At 37.8% G+C, this 14799-nt stretch overlaps 1 protein-coding gene across 1 annotated transcript in view; it reads right to left on the minus strand.

Annotated features, from left to right (window-relative positions):
* Window positions 1–580: 580 nt before the first annotated feature.
* Window positions 581–14799, minus strand: part of LOC118409563 (protein mono-ADP-ribosyltransferase PARP6-like) — a gene marked incomplete in the record, with an annotated part of 27026 nt that continues 12807 nt past the window's right edge. The window contains 19 exon segments of the mRNA XM_035810670.1: window positions 581–3993; window positions 4602–4686; window positions 4960–5035; window positions 6304–6375; window positions 7525–7644; window positions 8097–8169; window positions 8601–8713; window positions 8866–8914; window positions 9214–9344; window positions 9516–9641; window positions 10075–10167; window positions 10651–10746; window positions 11261–11314; window positions 11681–11867; window positions 12402–12530; window positions 13137–13217; window positions 13470–13598; window positions 13817–13886; window positions 14179–14269. Coding sequence (XP_035666563.1) covers window positions 3891–3993; window positions 4602–4686; window positions 4960–5035; window positions 6304–6375; window positions 7525–7644; window positions 8097–8169; window positions 8601–8713; window positions 8866–8914; window positions 9214–9344; window positions 9516–9641; window positions 10075–10167; window positions 10651–10746; window positions 11261–11314; window positions 11681–11867; window positions 12402–12530; window positions 13137–13217; window positions 13470–13598; window positions 13817–13886; window positions 14179–14269 — 1878 coding nt within the window.

Here is a 14799-nt window from a genome sequence, read left to right on the forward strand (position 1 = left end):
TCATGTATCACTGCTAATATGTTATCAAAAGCAGTTTGTAAACACTTACAGGGATGGGACAAGATCGATTTGTGGGCAAGTAATTTGACTGAGCATTTCATTGAACATGCAGGTTATTTTATGTTTCATGATTTACCAGTGCAGAAAAGTGTGTGTAATTCTGTACATACAGGAAGCTGAAGGCTACTTGTTGGAAGTCATATGATTTAGTTTGTGTGTGTCAATAAAAAGATAAGATATCAAGCAGTTCCATTGAAAAATTACATTTGCATTTTGAATAAAATTCAGGACTTGATTCACAGAACTCCTGTTTATCATTCTATGTTAAGATAATGTTACATCCAACTTGCTTCTGAATCTTATGAAGATAAAACTTAGGTTGGCAGCACAGGCCAATATAGTAACATATTTGTACTTTTGGCATCTTTGGCCACATATATGTACAGTATAACCTGAATTGAACACAGTTGATGTGTAGTCACCATCGAAATTTAATGATTTTTTGTGTGATCTTATTTCAAACCACTTCAATGTGTAAGCTTAAATTTTTTTTAGATGCAAGAACTTGAGAGGACAAGTATAATGTGTAAATCCATTTATTGGCATATACACATACATTACATGTACTTAAGGTTTGATAAGTCTGCTCAATACGAACAACAAGGATATGTATGAGCTCGTATTCATGGAATGACTACACACTTAGAATTCGTGAATACATTTGTATGCTGGCAAGTTCATTTGTTTAAGGGCACTATCATCATGAAACATTTTGGACTTCATTCTGTACAAAACTGCCATCTTGACTTCAGGCTACAAACTATGAAAGGGAATATACATCTTTACAACATAGAAATTCTTGGTCCCTTGATTCTTGTTCTGAGCTAAGTTCTGTCTGGCCTTGTCAACAGCATGAAATGACTATACATGTACTTTCATAACTGGTCATGACTGTAATTGACCATTTTCAGCACACATGATGATGACACAATTTTATATAACCTGTGCAGCAGCACAGACATGATTTTCACTACAGCAATGAAATAACAAAGCACAAGTGAACTTCCAGCTAATATACAATCTTGAAACTTTTTGTGTTTTATTTTCAGGGTTCTTGCAGTGATCTCTCCAATGTAAATCCATGACACTGCAAATATGTCCCTTTTGTATGACTACTGAACTACAGAATTGTTTAATGCAAATTTAAAACTGAAAACTTCTTTTCACCATCAAATAAAACCACTGCACAAGTAAATAAAATTACAAGTAACAACTGAAATGGCTGAAAGACTAGCGGTAACAGTGCAGCACACACCAGTCTCTTAGCACACTAACACTGTAGATGGGGACAAGTGTACGTAGTCTCTTACATGTCTTACCAATGGCTCAACCCTGTCACAAAGCATCATGGGTCACAGCTTGTGGATACTGATAACCTGCATCACATCCCATCATACATTGCAAATTTCAGAAACTAACTCTTGAGGGGTAAATATGCACTTAAATAGCATGTTGTCTTAGTATCTTTCAAACAGTTCTGAGGGCAGATTCAGTATAAGCAGATAAACTACCAAACCACCTTTGTACTGTTACAACAATAAAGATTCTTGTGTAAATAACATTAAATTTAGTACTTTTTAGTATTTCAATTCATAACAAACTTGCATTAGAGATGAAAGCAACAATAAACAGAGACTACACGCTAAAGAACAAGATTGTACAAAATAGATAATATAGCATTTGTTCCATAACATAATACGGCATTACCACAATGAATATCACAAGAAATATTACTTCATATTCATAAATCTTGTTCAGAAAGCAATCCTGACAAAACAGAATATGATAAACACTGCAGTGAGTCTGGTTAGAAAGTTTTGGTGGAACATTAATCAATTGCACACTATGTGTTTAAATTAGTAAAAATAAGAACAGGAATAATATTCTACAAATTAGAAACTCTTTTGGAATCATCAAGTGACTATTTTTCTCTATGTTATTCAATGGAGTTAGTAGATTAAAACATAATGACGAAATCAAGGCCTGGAACAGACCTTAAGGCTTTCAACTGAAAACAACCTTTTTAATATACATGTACAATTGTCCCACACGGAGGAACTTGTCACTTGAAAGTCACTTGTCACCAATTCCACGGGCTAGACTTGTGCAACATTACACTTTACTAAGGCAACAGATTGGAAACATTGGTATATAATTAAACTGTTACTTTTGATGCTTGCACAACAAATGTGAGTGAACATACAAATTTAGCCTCAACCAGCAATAAGGTGCACAACCCACCATTTTGGGGCACTTCTATATGTGCGAAGCCTTTTATCAATATCCACAACTGAATGTGGTCTTTACTTTCCAGTAAACGTCCCTGTGAAAATCAGCATGTAAGTAGCGAGAAAAATAATAGTGACCTGTGATCAGAGCTTTGACTTGTGAGTCATGTTCCTCATGGCATAATTTTGTCAAAATGTTTCATGAGGATCTTTTCACATTCCAACTAAGTGGGTGTCTGACTTTCGGCAGAGTTGACGAAGACCTGTAATAATCATAATGATTTGATTTTTGGTAGACAAAAATAAAAGGCTTTATACTTCATAACTAGGCCCCAAAATTTGTGGTGAGGCCAAGAATTTGTTGCTCACCTCTTGTATTAAAGACTGGTCCAAAACTATTCCACAACATCATAGCCAAGACTACACATGTATAAAGTGCTTTGAATGTACAAATGTACTGTGTTTCTATAATCGTGCTGGCAATAGAAAACACAGTGGAAAACTTATGCATCTTCAATATTGCAATTTTCTCCTTGAAGATAGGTGTTTTTCTTTCTTATTAAATGTTATTCAAAATCCAAAGGAATTTCTAGTCATATTAAGCAAGAGCTGTGAAGTAAAATTGATGTTTGAAGACCCGCCATATTGTTTTGAAGCTCTGGATGGAATGTTCAATTCCATACACAGAAAATCCCTTTTAAGTGGGGTTTGCTGTTTAATCATTCAATGCATCTAAAATGAAATTTCTTCAGACTAAGACATATTGCCTTCACTACAGTTGATATGAATGCTTTCACTACTTCTTACAATATTTAGATAAAAAATACTTCTCGATCTTAACTTAATGAAATCTTATAAATGATCTGTTGATGAAGGTCAGTTATCAGGGACTGGTAAAAAGCACTTACTCAAGCAACTGAATATGATTTTGGAAATGGTTGAACGTTTCAGATAGCATCCACTATCTTTCGTTAGTGATACTGAGGAGATCTGATAGAAACTGGTTTTATACCCTAACTATGAATTGAAATGCAAAAGGACTGAAGACCATTATGGATTGTCCAATTGGAAACAAAGGTAAGACAAAGTCAAGCCGTACACAAATATTTGGGGTAGAAGCCAGTAATTTATAACACTCTATATATGGAGTAGGCTGTGGCCATATTCAGTATTTGGGAACTAGGTTCTGACCCATTCGACATGGAACAGTGTAGTCCCTACTTGCATTCAGTCTGAACCACTACCACTTCTGTTAGAAATTTGTGAACTTGAAATGTGCAAATAATTTATATAATCAAGTGTAAATAATACAATGACACTTTGTTGTAATCTGAGATCAGCCAACAGATCAATGATTTCCCCATAATCATGGAACTGTTCAAGTCTTAGTATATTGTGAAATATAAATTAGTGTGAGTCACCCTTTAGCAGGAAAAGAGGCTCTGCCCTTCATGACCCAAACTGTCAATGTCGGTCCCAGGTCTGCAACACCAGTCAGTGTTCTTTTTAGATTCAACACTAAGCAAAAACTAATAAAACTTCACTGCCCGGACAGATTGCCTGAAACCAGCATGTTTCTATCCTGCTACATGTACGACCTTGTCAGTCTGTGGCCGTCATGTTGCCGATGGCCCTGAGTATCTCCTTCTGGTACTTCTCCTGTGTGGTGTCTACCATCGAATCCCCCACCTGCCCATCTTCGTACCTGCACAGGAGGCATCAGTAGATAGTCAATCACCACAAAACAATAAAAAAGGTGTCTACTTGTGATTATGACACAGTTCAGCAATTGTTTATTCACCAGTGTGTGCATTTCTGTTGAAATATCGGACATTGATACATTGATTGGGGACTGAGAAAAAGCAAAAGAGTATGTTAGTGGTTCAATATTTTGATGTTTTTCAGTTGTTAAGACAGGTAGGGTAACCCAAAGGGTAAGCTGGGTCGGTAAAAATACTGAATACTTGTAGAAGAGACTGATAAATGTTGCTAATTCCTCAAGTGTTCTGAGCATAAGAATGACATCATGATGGATGATAAATGTGTACCACTTAAAATTTAGGTTTCTTCTTTGCTAATTAGGATGGTTCATCCTTTCACAACTGTTGGTGTATAACAGATATCATCATCATCATCATTCATCCTCTTGTGTGGTGGAGCAGACGAAGTTAGTCCTCCAGAACAGATATACACGTATGTTAAATTCTTATGTTAGGATGTTACTCCTACCGAATTACCTAACAGTATGTAAATCAGCTAATAAAACATGGAGGCATCAATGCAAAACTGTAGATATTGGTTTGACAGACTTACACAAAAAAGAACCTTGTGCAGACATGGTCAGGGTTAGGCACCACCCAGATGTTGTTGTGTTTTCTTAGCTCCTTGGAATGGATCACTGCAAGAACAGACTTAAGTTACTCATGGAAGAGACATGTACTTGTCAAAACTTAAAACTACATGACTTTGCGTCAGGTAGATACTAGTAGTAGTGCAAACAAATTTGAGCCATGAAATGCATTTTGATACAGAATAACTGATATCACATAATTATATCAAAGTTGAACACTGACAATCCTGATCTAGCTACATTATATAGTCTGTTTAAACCAACTCTGAAGTAACAAATTTGTGATGTTAATTATTGCATCATAAACTCTGTAAACCTCACCTTCACAGAGAGCTATGCATGTCAAGTTGTCACTCTCTAAGAAACGCTTTGTATTTTCTTTCTTGCCTGTCTTCTCCTGAAATAAAAGGCATCCAGATGAGGTGAAGAAAAATAGATTATTCCCACAACTGAAAGAAAAAGATTTCTTTTTAAAATTTTGTATTGTAATGCTTGGACATGTATGTCCCAGACAAAATTGCGTGAATGAATGCATGCAACAATAACCAAATGATTTCATCTAAAAAAACATGCCCACTTACCATGCAATAACATGCACCAAAATATGCTCAGCCTGATATACAATGCTAAGGTCAAAGTATGAATTTTCAATTACACATTGCCTTAAGAAAATTGTATTTTCTTAATAATGCGCATATGAGAAACTGATAATGCAAAATTACTTCCCAATTAAATTCATAGCCCCATTGTATGCATATGACTTCACTGTGTATACCCTTAAGTGCGATTATGGCAAATATTTCTTGCAAACATGCATAAGAAAATTAATACATACATAGTGTTTCTGTATTTTCTTCAATAATGATAAATGAATGAATAACAAATGAGAATGAAAACAAATATCACCAAGACATACGACCACAACAAACTACAAACTCCTTGCTACGATGCAGGGTTTTTAAACAAAGTCTGAGACACATTTTGTGCTGTGTCATATCAGCATTGACAACTGAGGCATTAGCATTCAATTGCTTTAAGGGATATCTCATTACCTAAAACTTTAAATGAGGATAACAATAAATGCCACTGTTTCAACAATGAAACAGCTGTGAAACCAGAAGACAAAAGGATGACAAGAAAGTCAGTCATTGAACAAAAGTTAATACACACAAGCAATAAACAAAAGTCAATACACACTTAAAAACAAAAGCCAATACACACAGGCAGCTTTCACAGTTGCCAAGGGTTTGTTATATAAGGAACTGGCATTGACTGCACAAATGAAATGTTATGAAATACTGTGTATATATAAGTGTGCGATGGTTCATTAGGGTGGCTGCACAAAGGCTAAGAGTTGGTAAGCAATGGGTTGGTGACTTAAGTTCCCCACGATATCACAGGCTGCATTAGGACAGCACCCATGGTGTGTATCTCCAACATTCATCATAATGATAGACAGGATCCGTGCAACACACATTATCCTTGTGCATGAGTGCCAATTGGTAGGGTCTGTACACCAGTAAAGTTGTGTATTGCCAGCATGTCCTGAACTTCCATGAAACGATCCAGACACAGCAAAAGATAGACTTGAGGGATTGTCTTTCATGAAATGATGCACATCAAGCCATCAAGGACAAGTCACGGCACAAGATGAGAGGGACTTACTGATGCTGCAGTAGTCTGATTAGTACACCCAAGGGCCTTGCAGCCTTGCAGGAACCCCTTCCGATGGGGGGTCTGAAATATGGCCATCAACAATGCAATTTACTCACTTGTGCAGTGTGTAAGCACACCACACACTCAGCACTCCCTGCTGTGACTGAAATATGTCCTGACAACCACACACCTGAAAACCTGAAACTGTTACACACAGTACCTGGCCATTCATGTACATTGCTCAAGTATTGTTTCAAACCTTTCAGAGCAACAAAGACACCTCTCAGTTAAACTTTGTGATTTCTTTTGCAAAATTGCAAGCAAAAGGAAGAGAAGTACTTTTTGTACCTCAAAGACTGACTAAAGTCAGTAAAGGGTAAAGAGGGGGATGTTCCTGGAACCTTAAGGATCTGAAAAGAGTCCTTTCTAACCATGCAAAATGCATTTTTGACAGCACAGGAAGCCATTTTCAGTTTAAACACCCAGATGGCTAAACATGTACCACACAATGTAACATGTCATATTCCAAATATTACAGAAAGGAGGTATCAAAGTCAAATAAAAGTGACTGTGTACTGTTTTATGACTTATGTGGGGCAAAGGCAACAGTTCAAAAGCCATTAGCCACTGATTCCAAACCTCTGAACACTGGAAACAATTCAAACAATGATCTGATACCAGACACGCCTTATGACATCAACAAAATGAATAGAATTACCCCATAAATTCCATCATCGTGTGATTGATGACAAATGTTGACAACCTGCTGGACCTGATGAATACATGGTAGATTGCTACATTATAGACAATATACACATTTAATCATGCAGGGTTGGACAAGTCCACTAAGTAAAAGTGCTGATTGGGCAAGTGCATGACCTACCCCACTTGCCCGATCGGGCAAGTAAGATTTTTCGATTGAGCGACATTTTGATATACCTGTTCCTTTTTACAGTCATGGCATCAAGCAATGGTCAACATCAAAGAATAGAGGCAAAATCAAGAATTCCATTGCTGGAAGTGAAAATGAACATAAAAGTGACATTTGAATTTTGGGCAAGTGAAAAATTGGTTCGGGCAAGTAATTTTTTTATGTGCTTGCCCGATAGGACAAGTGAATTTTAGAAAACTTGTCCAACCCTGTAATGTAATGATTGTTTTCTACCAAATAGCTCACGTACTCATGGATCATTTCCTGAGTTTTTTTAGTACTTGTCAGAGATGACTTACCACTAGCAGAGCCTTGTTCCTGGCAGCCTTGTGACTGCCATGACCCATGCAGGAGTAACCGAAGGAAACACTGGAGTTGGGACTCAGGTAGATACCACTACCATATGCAGCACCATGGAGCTAGAAGCAAGGCATACATCAGCTATAGTATAGCAAATACTCATATTCATTGATCTGCAAACAGCGTAACGCATTACCACAGTCAAAAGAAAAGCCAAACATACAGTATACAATATATTACATTAGGCAGAATTCTTGAACATCTACAAGAAAAACAATATAATGCAGATCCATTCTATGCTCTCTGATGATGCCAACATCCATTAGTTAAATGCATAAGATAGTGACAACCACACCATCTGTCATTAAACATTTCTGATGTTGGTCATCAGTTAAAGAAACAAAATGATACTAACTATGACTTCTGATTCAGAAGCAGTGCCTCTGCTGAGCTCAGAAACAGCACTATTCTTCTTATCATCCAAACATTTTCTGAAGATGTCAGTTCTTCCCATTGAATAACAATAAGGAGAAGTATCATACATGTTTTTGTAAGCCAGTAGCATCATTACCTGGTGCTTGGTACCTGAAGCGTTGATGAGGCCATGTCTCAGGATGGAATGCCAGTTTTCTATATGGGAACCACTGCAATATCACAGCAAAAGGTTGGGTCATGGCAGAGAAACCTCGCAACATGTACAGCACTGGAAGTTGGTCCTTTTATACATAATTCTAATCCAAAATTTCCAAGAAACGACACAATTTCCTTATTACTTGTCCAGGGACACTGTAACAAGAAAGTCTGAGGAATACATATGTACATGTAAATCTCATGTCTTACATGTAGTAGAAGTCAATGTGTGTGAAACACCAGGAGACAACGTTTTAGGTAAATTGCAAACATGAATAGTACTCTGAGTTGTATATTTTAAGACATGATTAACTTTCCTGATATACTCTTTCAGGGCCAACTAGCACATTAGCATCTGAAAGAAATTCTTCAAAAGCTTGGGAACAAAGACGGCTGTAAATCTCTTCACAAAGATAAAAAGAGTCTGAAACAAAGAAAGACTTACTGGAATGCAAACAAACTGCCATGCTGCCTCTTGGCTTCACGGAATGCCTGTTCCTTAGCAGGGGGACTGCTCAGTAACAGGAACTGGTGTGGGGTATGCATGAACTTAATTCTCTGGGGGAATAGAAAAAGTGTTCAGTTTAACTTAAACTTGAAATGAAATACCTTGTACCTAGCTATATTAGATTACTAGGGTATCAAATATGACAAATGGGACATATTCAAGATTAAGAGGCAATCCAAATGTAGTAGTAAGTCACTCATACCCTGCTTTCTGGCAGCTTGACAATATGCGATCTGTTGCTGGAAATCACCCTGTGATTGATACATAGGACACATACAACAAGCATGACATACTACTTCAATGCAAGTACATGTAGGTTACTGGTTATAGGCTTAATCAATATGCTATGTGTCATAAACAAATATAATTTTCACATAAACATTCTATTAATGCTCAGCTATGTGTATGTAACCTTTTGAAAGGTAAAAGGAAAACACTGCAACATTACAGTATCGGTTCTTAGGCTATTGCTAACTTAGCTGCTGGAGGTGTCAGAATTGAGGATGACCAAGATAATGGCATTCATTTTGAGTTACTGTAGTGTTTTTACCAGCTGAGGAAGGGCCAGGCATATTTGTCCTTCTTGTCTAGTTGTTTCTTCATGTCCACTGAGGCCTGGGTCATCTCCCGTACACTCATCAGGCTGTCCAGGATTGCATTCACCCGGTCATAGTTCTTTTTCTAAAATAAACACACAAAAAAACTATGTTAAACTCCTTAGAGAGCATGGAAGCACAATATTCTGTCAACCTTTTGAAATAAATATTCACATATAGAATACTGCTTCAAAAATAGCCAATACATATCAATGGTCATTTTAAGAGTGAAAACCAACATTAGATCCTGTATTACCTTTGGACTGAGCACCATCTCCTTGGCATTATCAGGATCTACCACTGAGGGGAAGGGGTCGAGGATCAGGTCTTTCCTCGGGGAGTGTGAGCTGGCCTTCACCATGGCCAGCAGCAAGTCCACAACCTGGTCCGGACAGAAATCCACCTTGTTACATCTTGAAAGTTACTAATATCTTGTAAACACTGCATGCACTGATCCACAACATTATGTATGGCCATTGAGCTATAAATACCAGAGAGGATCATACTACTTGCTACATGGAGGAAGTTACTATCTGCAATGTACCACAACCTTCTGTGTGTCTACAAGTATAATGCTATTGTGCTACAGAATGATGTCAAATTATGTACGATACACGCACGAAAATGACATACTCTGTAAATCTTGAAACTTTTTATGTAATGCTGTAGTTTTATTTTCAGGTGGTTTATTTTCAGGTTTTCATCATACATGTTTCTAGTGTCTCCACATGGGGTGAATATAACACAACTGTTTCTGTACATATACTGACTACATATACAAAGCTTAGACTGAGCACTAGCAAATATAAACTGACCTCAGCTCCAGTAGCAATGTCATCGGCAGCTCCTCTCATTACACCGAGTTGTTGGAAGGCAAAAACACAGACTTCCCGCTCGCACACTACAGGCTAGGGCAGAAATCATGTGTCACAACAACACTACAGTACAGTCATCTCCACTGGAGGTTGTGACCGCTGAGTGACCAAAGATTGCTCAATGAAATTCATAGTCAAAAAACACATTTTTGTTTTGCTGTCTTTTGACTTGTTCTTTTACATCTTGCATCACATTTCAATTATGAAATCAAAGGTTACAGTGTTACACAATTCCAATTTTGATCACTGAACTGTTGCTTTGCGATTGCTGTCTAGTAGAAAGAGGGGCCCATGATATTATGATACAGGTAGAAATATAAATCTTAATTAGGGAGGAAAACTTCTGCAGGGATACAAACATATACTATGAGTTATTGTTCTCCAGTAACTGACATTAAACATGATGTCACACCTTAATTAACTGTCAAACAAGAAATAATCAAGTTGATATAAGTTTTGGTTAGTATTCTATCAGTACAGTTTACTGAGCAAAAGATTGAAAGTGCTGGGCCTTACTTTCAACATAGCGCCGTTCTGGAATATATGTGGCTCATCACACACCACACAGTATTCATTCAGGGTTGGGATGCGGTTCCGTGCATATATTAGGCACTGGATAAAAGATCATAGAATCAGACTGGCAGCTTAACGGTATTACATGTGCTAAAAATACAAGTTACTTAAGCAACTGGATAGATTTTGTAAACAGAAGTTTTTTGTCAATGACATGATTATATTTGTTCACTGACAAAAGACAGCAGATGCTCATAGTCATAGCACTCGATCAATTATAAACCTTTCCAGTTGCCTGAGTAGTGTATCTCATTACCTGTATGTCTAACCAATATCGATGTACTGTATAATGCATTAGCAACAAGAAGCTTGCAAAAGGAGACATGCTTTGTACATGATTGTATAATATACATCTTTGAACTTAGATGCAAATCAGTCCCATTGCAGAATAACATTAGTTATGTTTAAAGGGCAACAAAAGCATGTCTGATAAACTTAGAAATCAGTCCATCACAGCAACACGGACATCTCACAATGAGACCTTTCAAGAGAGACCATCTCCTTGCAAACAGGATCAGATGTATCAAGGAAGTAGAAAAGAAGTTTATCTCACCTGTGCCAGGAATCCGTACTCCAATCCTGGAATGGTTTTGGCAGTCCTACCTCTCTGTAAAGATGATGACAGATAAATACATGTTCATGTAGCTACTAACTTGCACAAGCCATAGTTGCTAAGGTGCTAGATTGCTAGCTGAAATAAATTACTTCAGTCAGATGTCCTAGGTACATAGTAACGAACAAAGGCACAAATGTTGTCTGTGGAACATGGACAACCACTATTTTTGATGTTAAGTCACACTGTGAAATGTGGATTTCTGTTGTTATGGTATACTTCTCATACTAAATTCACAATTTAAAGCCATCTTCACTTTGAAGACATTTTTTAACATGTGAAAAAGTATTTTTTCGTGTCCAAACTCCCCTTGCAAGCATACTGAGAATGTGAATTGACAGAAAGCTGTCCCCAGCCCACCTCAGTTGAACAGGGCACCAGGTGCAGCTCGTCCCCGATGGTTGCAGGTTTTAAAGGCTGAGATGGACGCGCTGGCAGCACGACCTGGTGCTGCTGTGCCACGGAGGGCGCCAGGAACAGTGCAGAGGTCCATGTGCCACGGAAGGAGCTGCTGCTCCCCGCCCCTCCCCCTCCTGCTGGCCTGCAGCTGGGGACAAACAGAAGGGTTCTACTTCAGGTTCAAATAAAAGAGTTTCAATAAGTAACAAATACAGCCACAGTTACAAAAGGTGACCATAGGAGGCATGTTAAACTCTGTTTTATTATACTACAACTTTCTTGATTGAATGGATGGTAAAACAGTAAGTGAAATTTTGTGAATGAGACCTTTGGCCCTTTTTTCACATTAGGAAAACAGGAGAAGGGATTTCAAGAATCAACAGATAAAATTGGTGTGGTCTAAGCTTCAATATTCTAATTCAATGAACATAGATATTTGCACCAAAAATACCCTTTTCATGCTGTAACATCAATCCAGTTTAGCTCACTGAAGAGCTATTCTTCCACTGGATGTGACAGAGAAGACAGGTGCTATGTACAGAATTTGTACTGGAAAGTTGCCCTGGCTCTTTTTGACAAGCACAAAGAACAGTGGACTATGGCATAATGTCCCTCTCCACAGAGAGGACAGAAGAGACTCTGGAGCTATAATACGGCTGGATACCAGGCTAGTATACTGTACCTCTCGGGTTGTGTAAGAAGCAGATTGATGGCCTCTTCTAAGTTGTTCCGTGTCATGAAGAGAGCGTTACGTGCCATCTCCACCGTAAAACCCATGTCCACCAGCTGGGCCACATGTCTGTCATGGATTCTACAGAAAATATATGCAGTGTTCATTAGGCTAAGTGCATAATGACAATATATTGTATTCATTTGGCCAAAGTAAACTGGGAAGTAAAAAAGAATATAATGGGACATATCTCAAAGCAGCTGGATTCAAGAAACACTTTCTTCCACAAGAACGTGTAGACAAGGTAAGGGAGATAATGTACATTGCTATTGGTTAACTGTTACACACCTGTATTTTACCACTGGACAAGCAAAATACAGAAATGCAGTATTTGCAGTGTGGCAGAGAGTAGCAACTAGCAGTATACCTTGCCTCCCTGAAAACTAATTAAAGATCACCAATCATGGCACTTTGACAATATGGATGGTGTTTAAAGAAAGCATTATCTTGTGTTCAACTTTCAACAAGATGTACATGTATAATGTTGACTTTGAAATGAGAAGATCAGGCATGTGAAAATTATTTTAAAAGTCTGACCAGAGGTTACAGGTATAGATGAATGATTGGTAATTTCAATCAAAAATGTTTATAGAGCTTTAATAGTTTGTCTGCCTTTGCCATGTTAAACAGATGAACAGATAGCACCATGATTTATGATCTTTAATACAACTTTAATGTACTGATTACTTCTTGACTGGTCTGACTTTCCAGGAGGATACCAGGGATTGGAAGCTCTCTGACATTTTGTGCAGCTGTTTCAGTTTTTTCCTGTGAAGCAAGTGGGTGACAACATCCTGTGAGTTGAAATGAAAATGGTTCACATGCACGAAAATGATGATCCCATGAGGAAAAACAATGCTGACTTGTTATTAACCATCACCCTGGATTTCCAGGGTGTTAGCCTTCATGAGAACACAATGCTTGGTACAGTACCAAAGTTACATTCTCTTGGAAGATACATTGTAGGAAGACAACAGATTTGTTTCCCGTGTGGTTTGATGAGCTGTGAACAGTACCTACCCATGTGAAGAAGCCCCCTTGTGTGGATGTGAGGCACGAGCAGAGACAGGCCTCAGAGGAACACAGATGGCTGTCACTCGATCATTGCTCAGGTCCTTCCACTCTTTAGATAGAAATGTCTCCATTATCCTGAAGTAGGCACAATACTTGTCAATAAAGTAAAATTTTAACAAAATATTTTCTTGTTAGACTTTCTACAATGTTAAAAAACAACAACTTAAGTTTGCACTTGATGCCCTTTACTGGTTGCTCATAAATTGTATTTCCTTTTCTGACCTATCATATGGCTTCTTGTACAATAAAATTGAAAGTTTACAAAATTAGTAGTAAGTCTGTTTGGCACTCACTTTTGTATCTGCATTCCCAGTCCAAAAGTCTCTTTGTTAGAAGGCTGGAAAACCTCAACCTTGGGAGGCTCTGGACATGCAATATAAGTAAGGTTAGTCTGTATGCTATGTCTAACATAAGGCATTCAACTCTAATCCAACAAAATGTGCATGATAGTCTCACAACTAGAAATATTACTGGAATAAAATGCTCAGCCCAAACAATACAGAAATAATCTGATAACAAAAAGTAATCTATGACTTAAACACCCAGGTTCAAAAGATACTTATGTTTCTCATGCTATTTCTTTACTTGTCTAAACCACGAAAACGTTAGTCAATAACAAACAGTTCATAAAAGTTCAGAGAACATTAGGACTGACCATTGGCATCCAGGTACTGGCTGAAGGATAAGTGAAGTCTGATGACAATAGGCTCCTGTCTGTTCACTTTCCAAGCCTTGGCTATCTCCTCCTATAGGACCATGGAGACATCAACATTTTGGAACTATACCTATATATTAGGGCTCTGAATACAGTTTTCAGCTTACTTGTACTGACACACATTGAACAGAGATTACTTGCACCAAAACATTGTTGCGTGCACACCACAATCTTTATGAAGACTAGTTACTTCACTACGGCCCACTTTGCTCTGGCTATAGTGATAGACAGGAACTTGGATAACATACAAGTGATCTAAATCTGTAACATGAGAGTCAGTATCCCTAGTAGTATGCAAACATACAGTGTACCAGTACAAAACTTAGGTGCACCCCTGCAAATCTACTTACACAGAGTGGTACATGCAAGTCATAATTCAAGCCGTCATATACATGTGTAACACTAAGCAGGTGGAAATGGAAACTGAGCAGTGTTGGTACTGAGTAGAAAAATGCCAAATATAGCTTACATTGTTGTATAGTTACAGATCAGAAATTTTGTGGTAAAGTTACATGTAATCCAATGGGTAATACAAATTGTAGTTCCTCCCAGTGAGACTAC

Source organism: Branchiostoma floridae, chromosome 2, assembly GCF_000003815.2.
Source record: "Branchiostoma floridae strain S238N-H82 chromosome 2, Bfl_VNyyK, whole genome shotgun sequence".
Lineage (NCBI taxonomy): Eukaryota > Metazoa > Chordata > Leptocardii > Amphioxiformes > Branchiostomatidae > Branchiostoma > Branchiostoma floridae.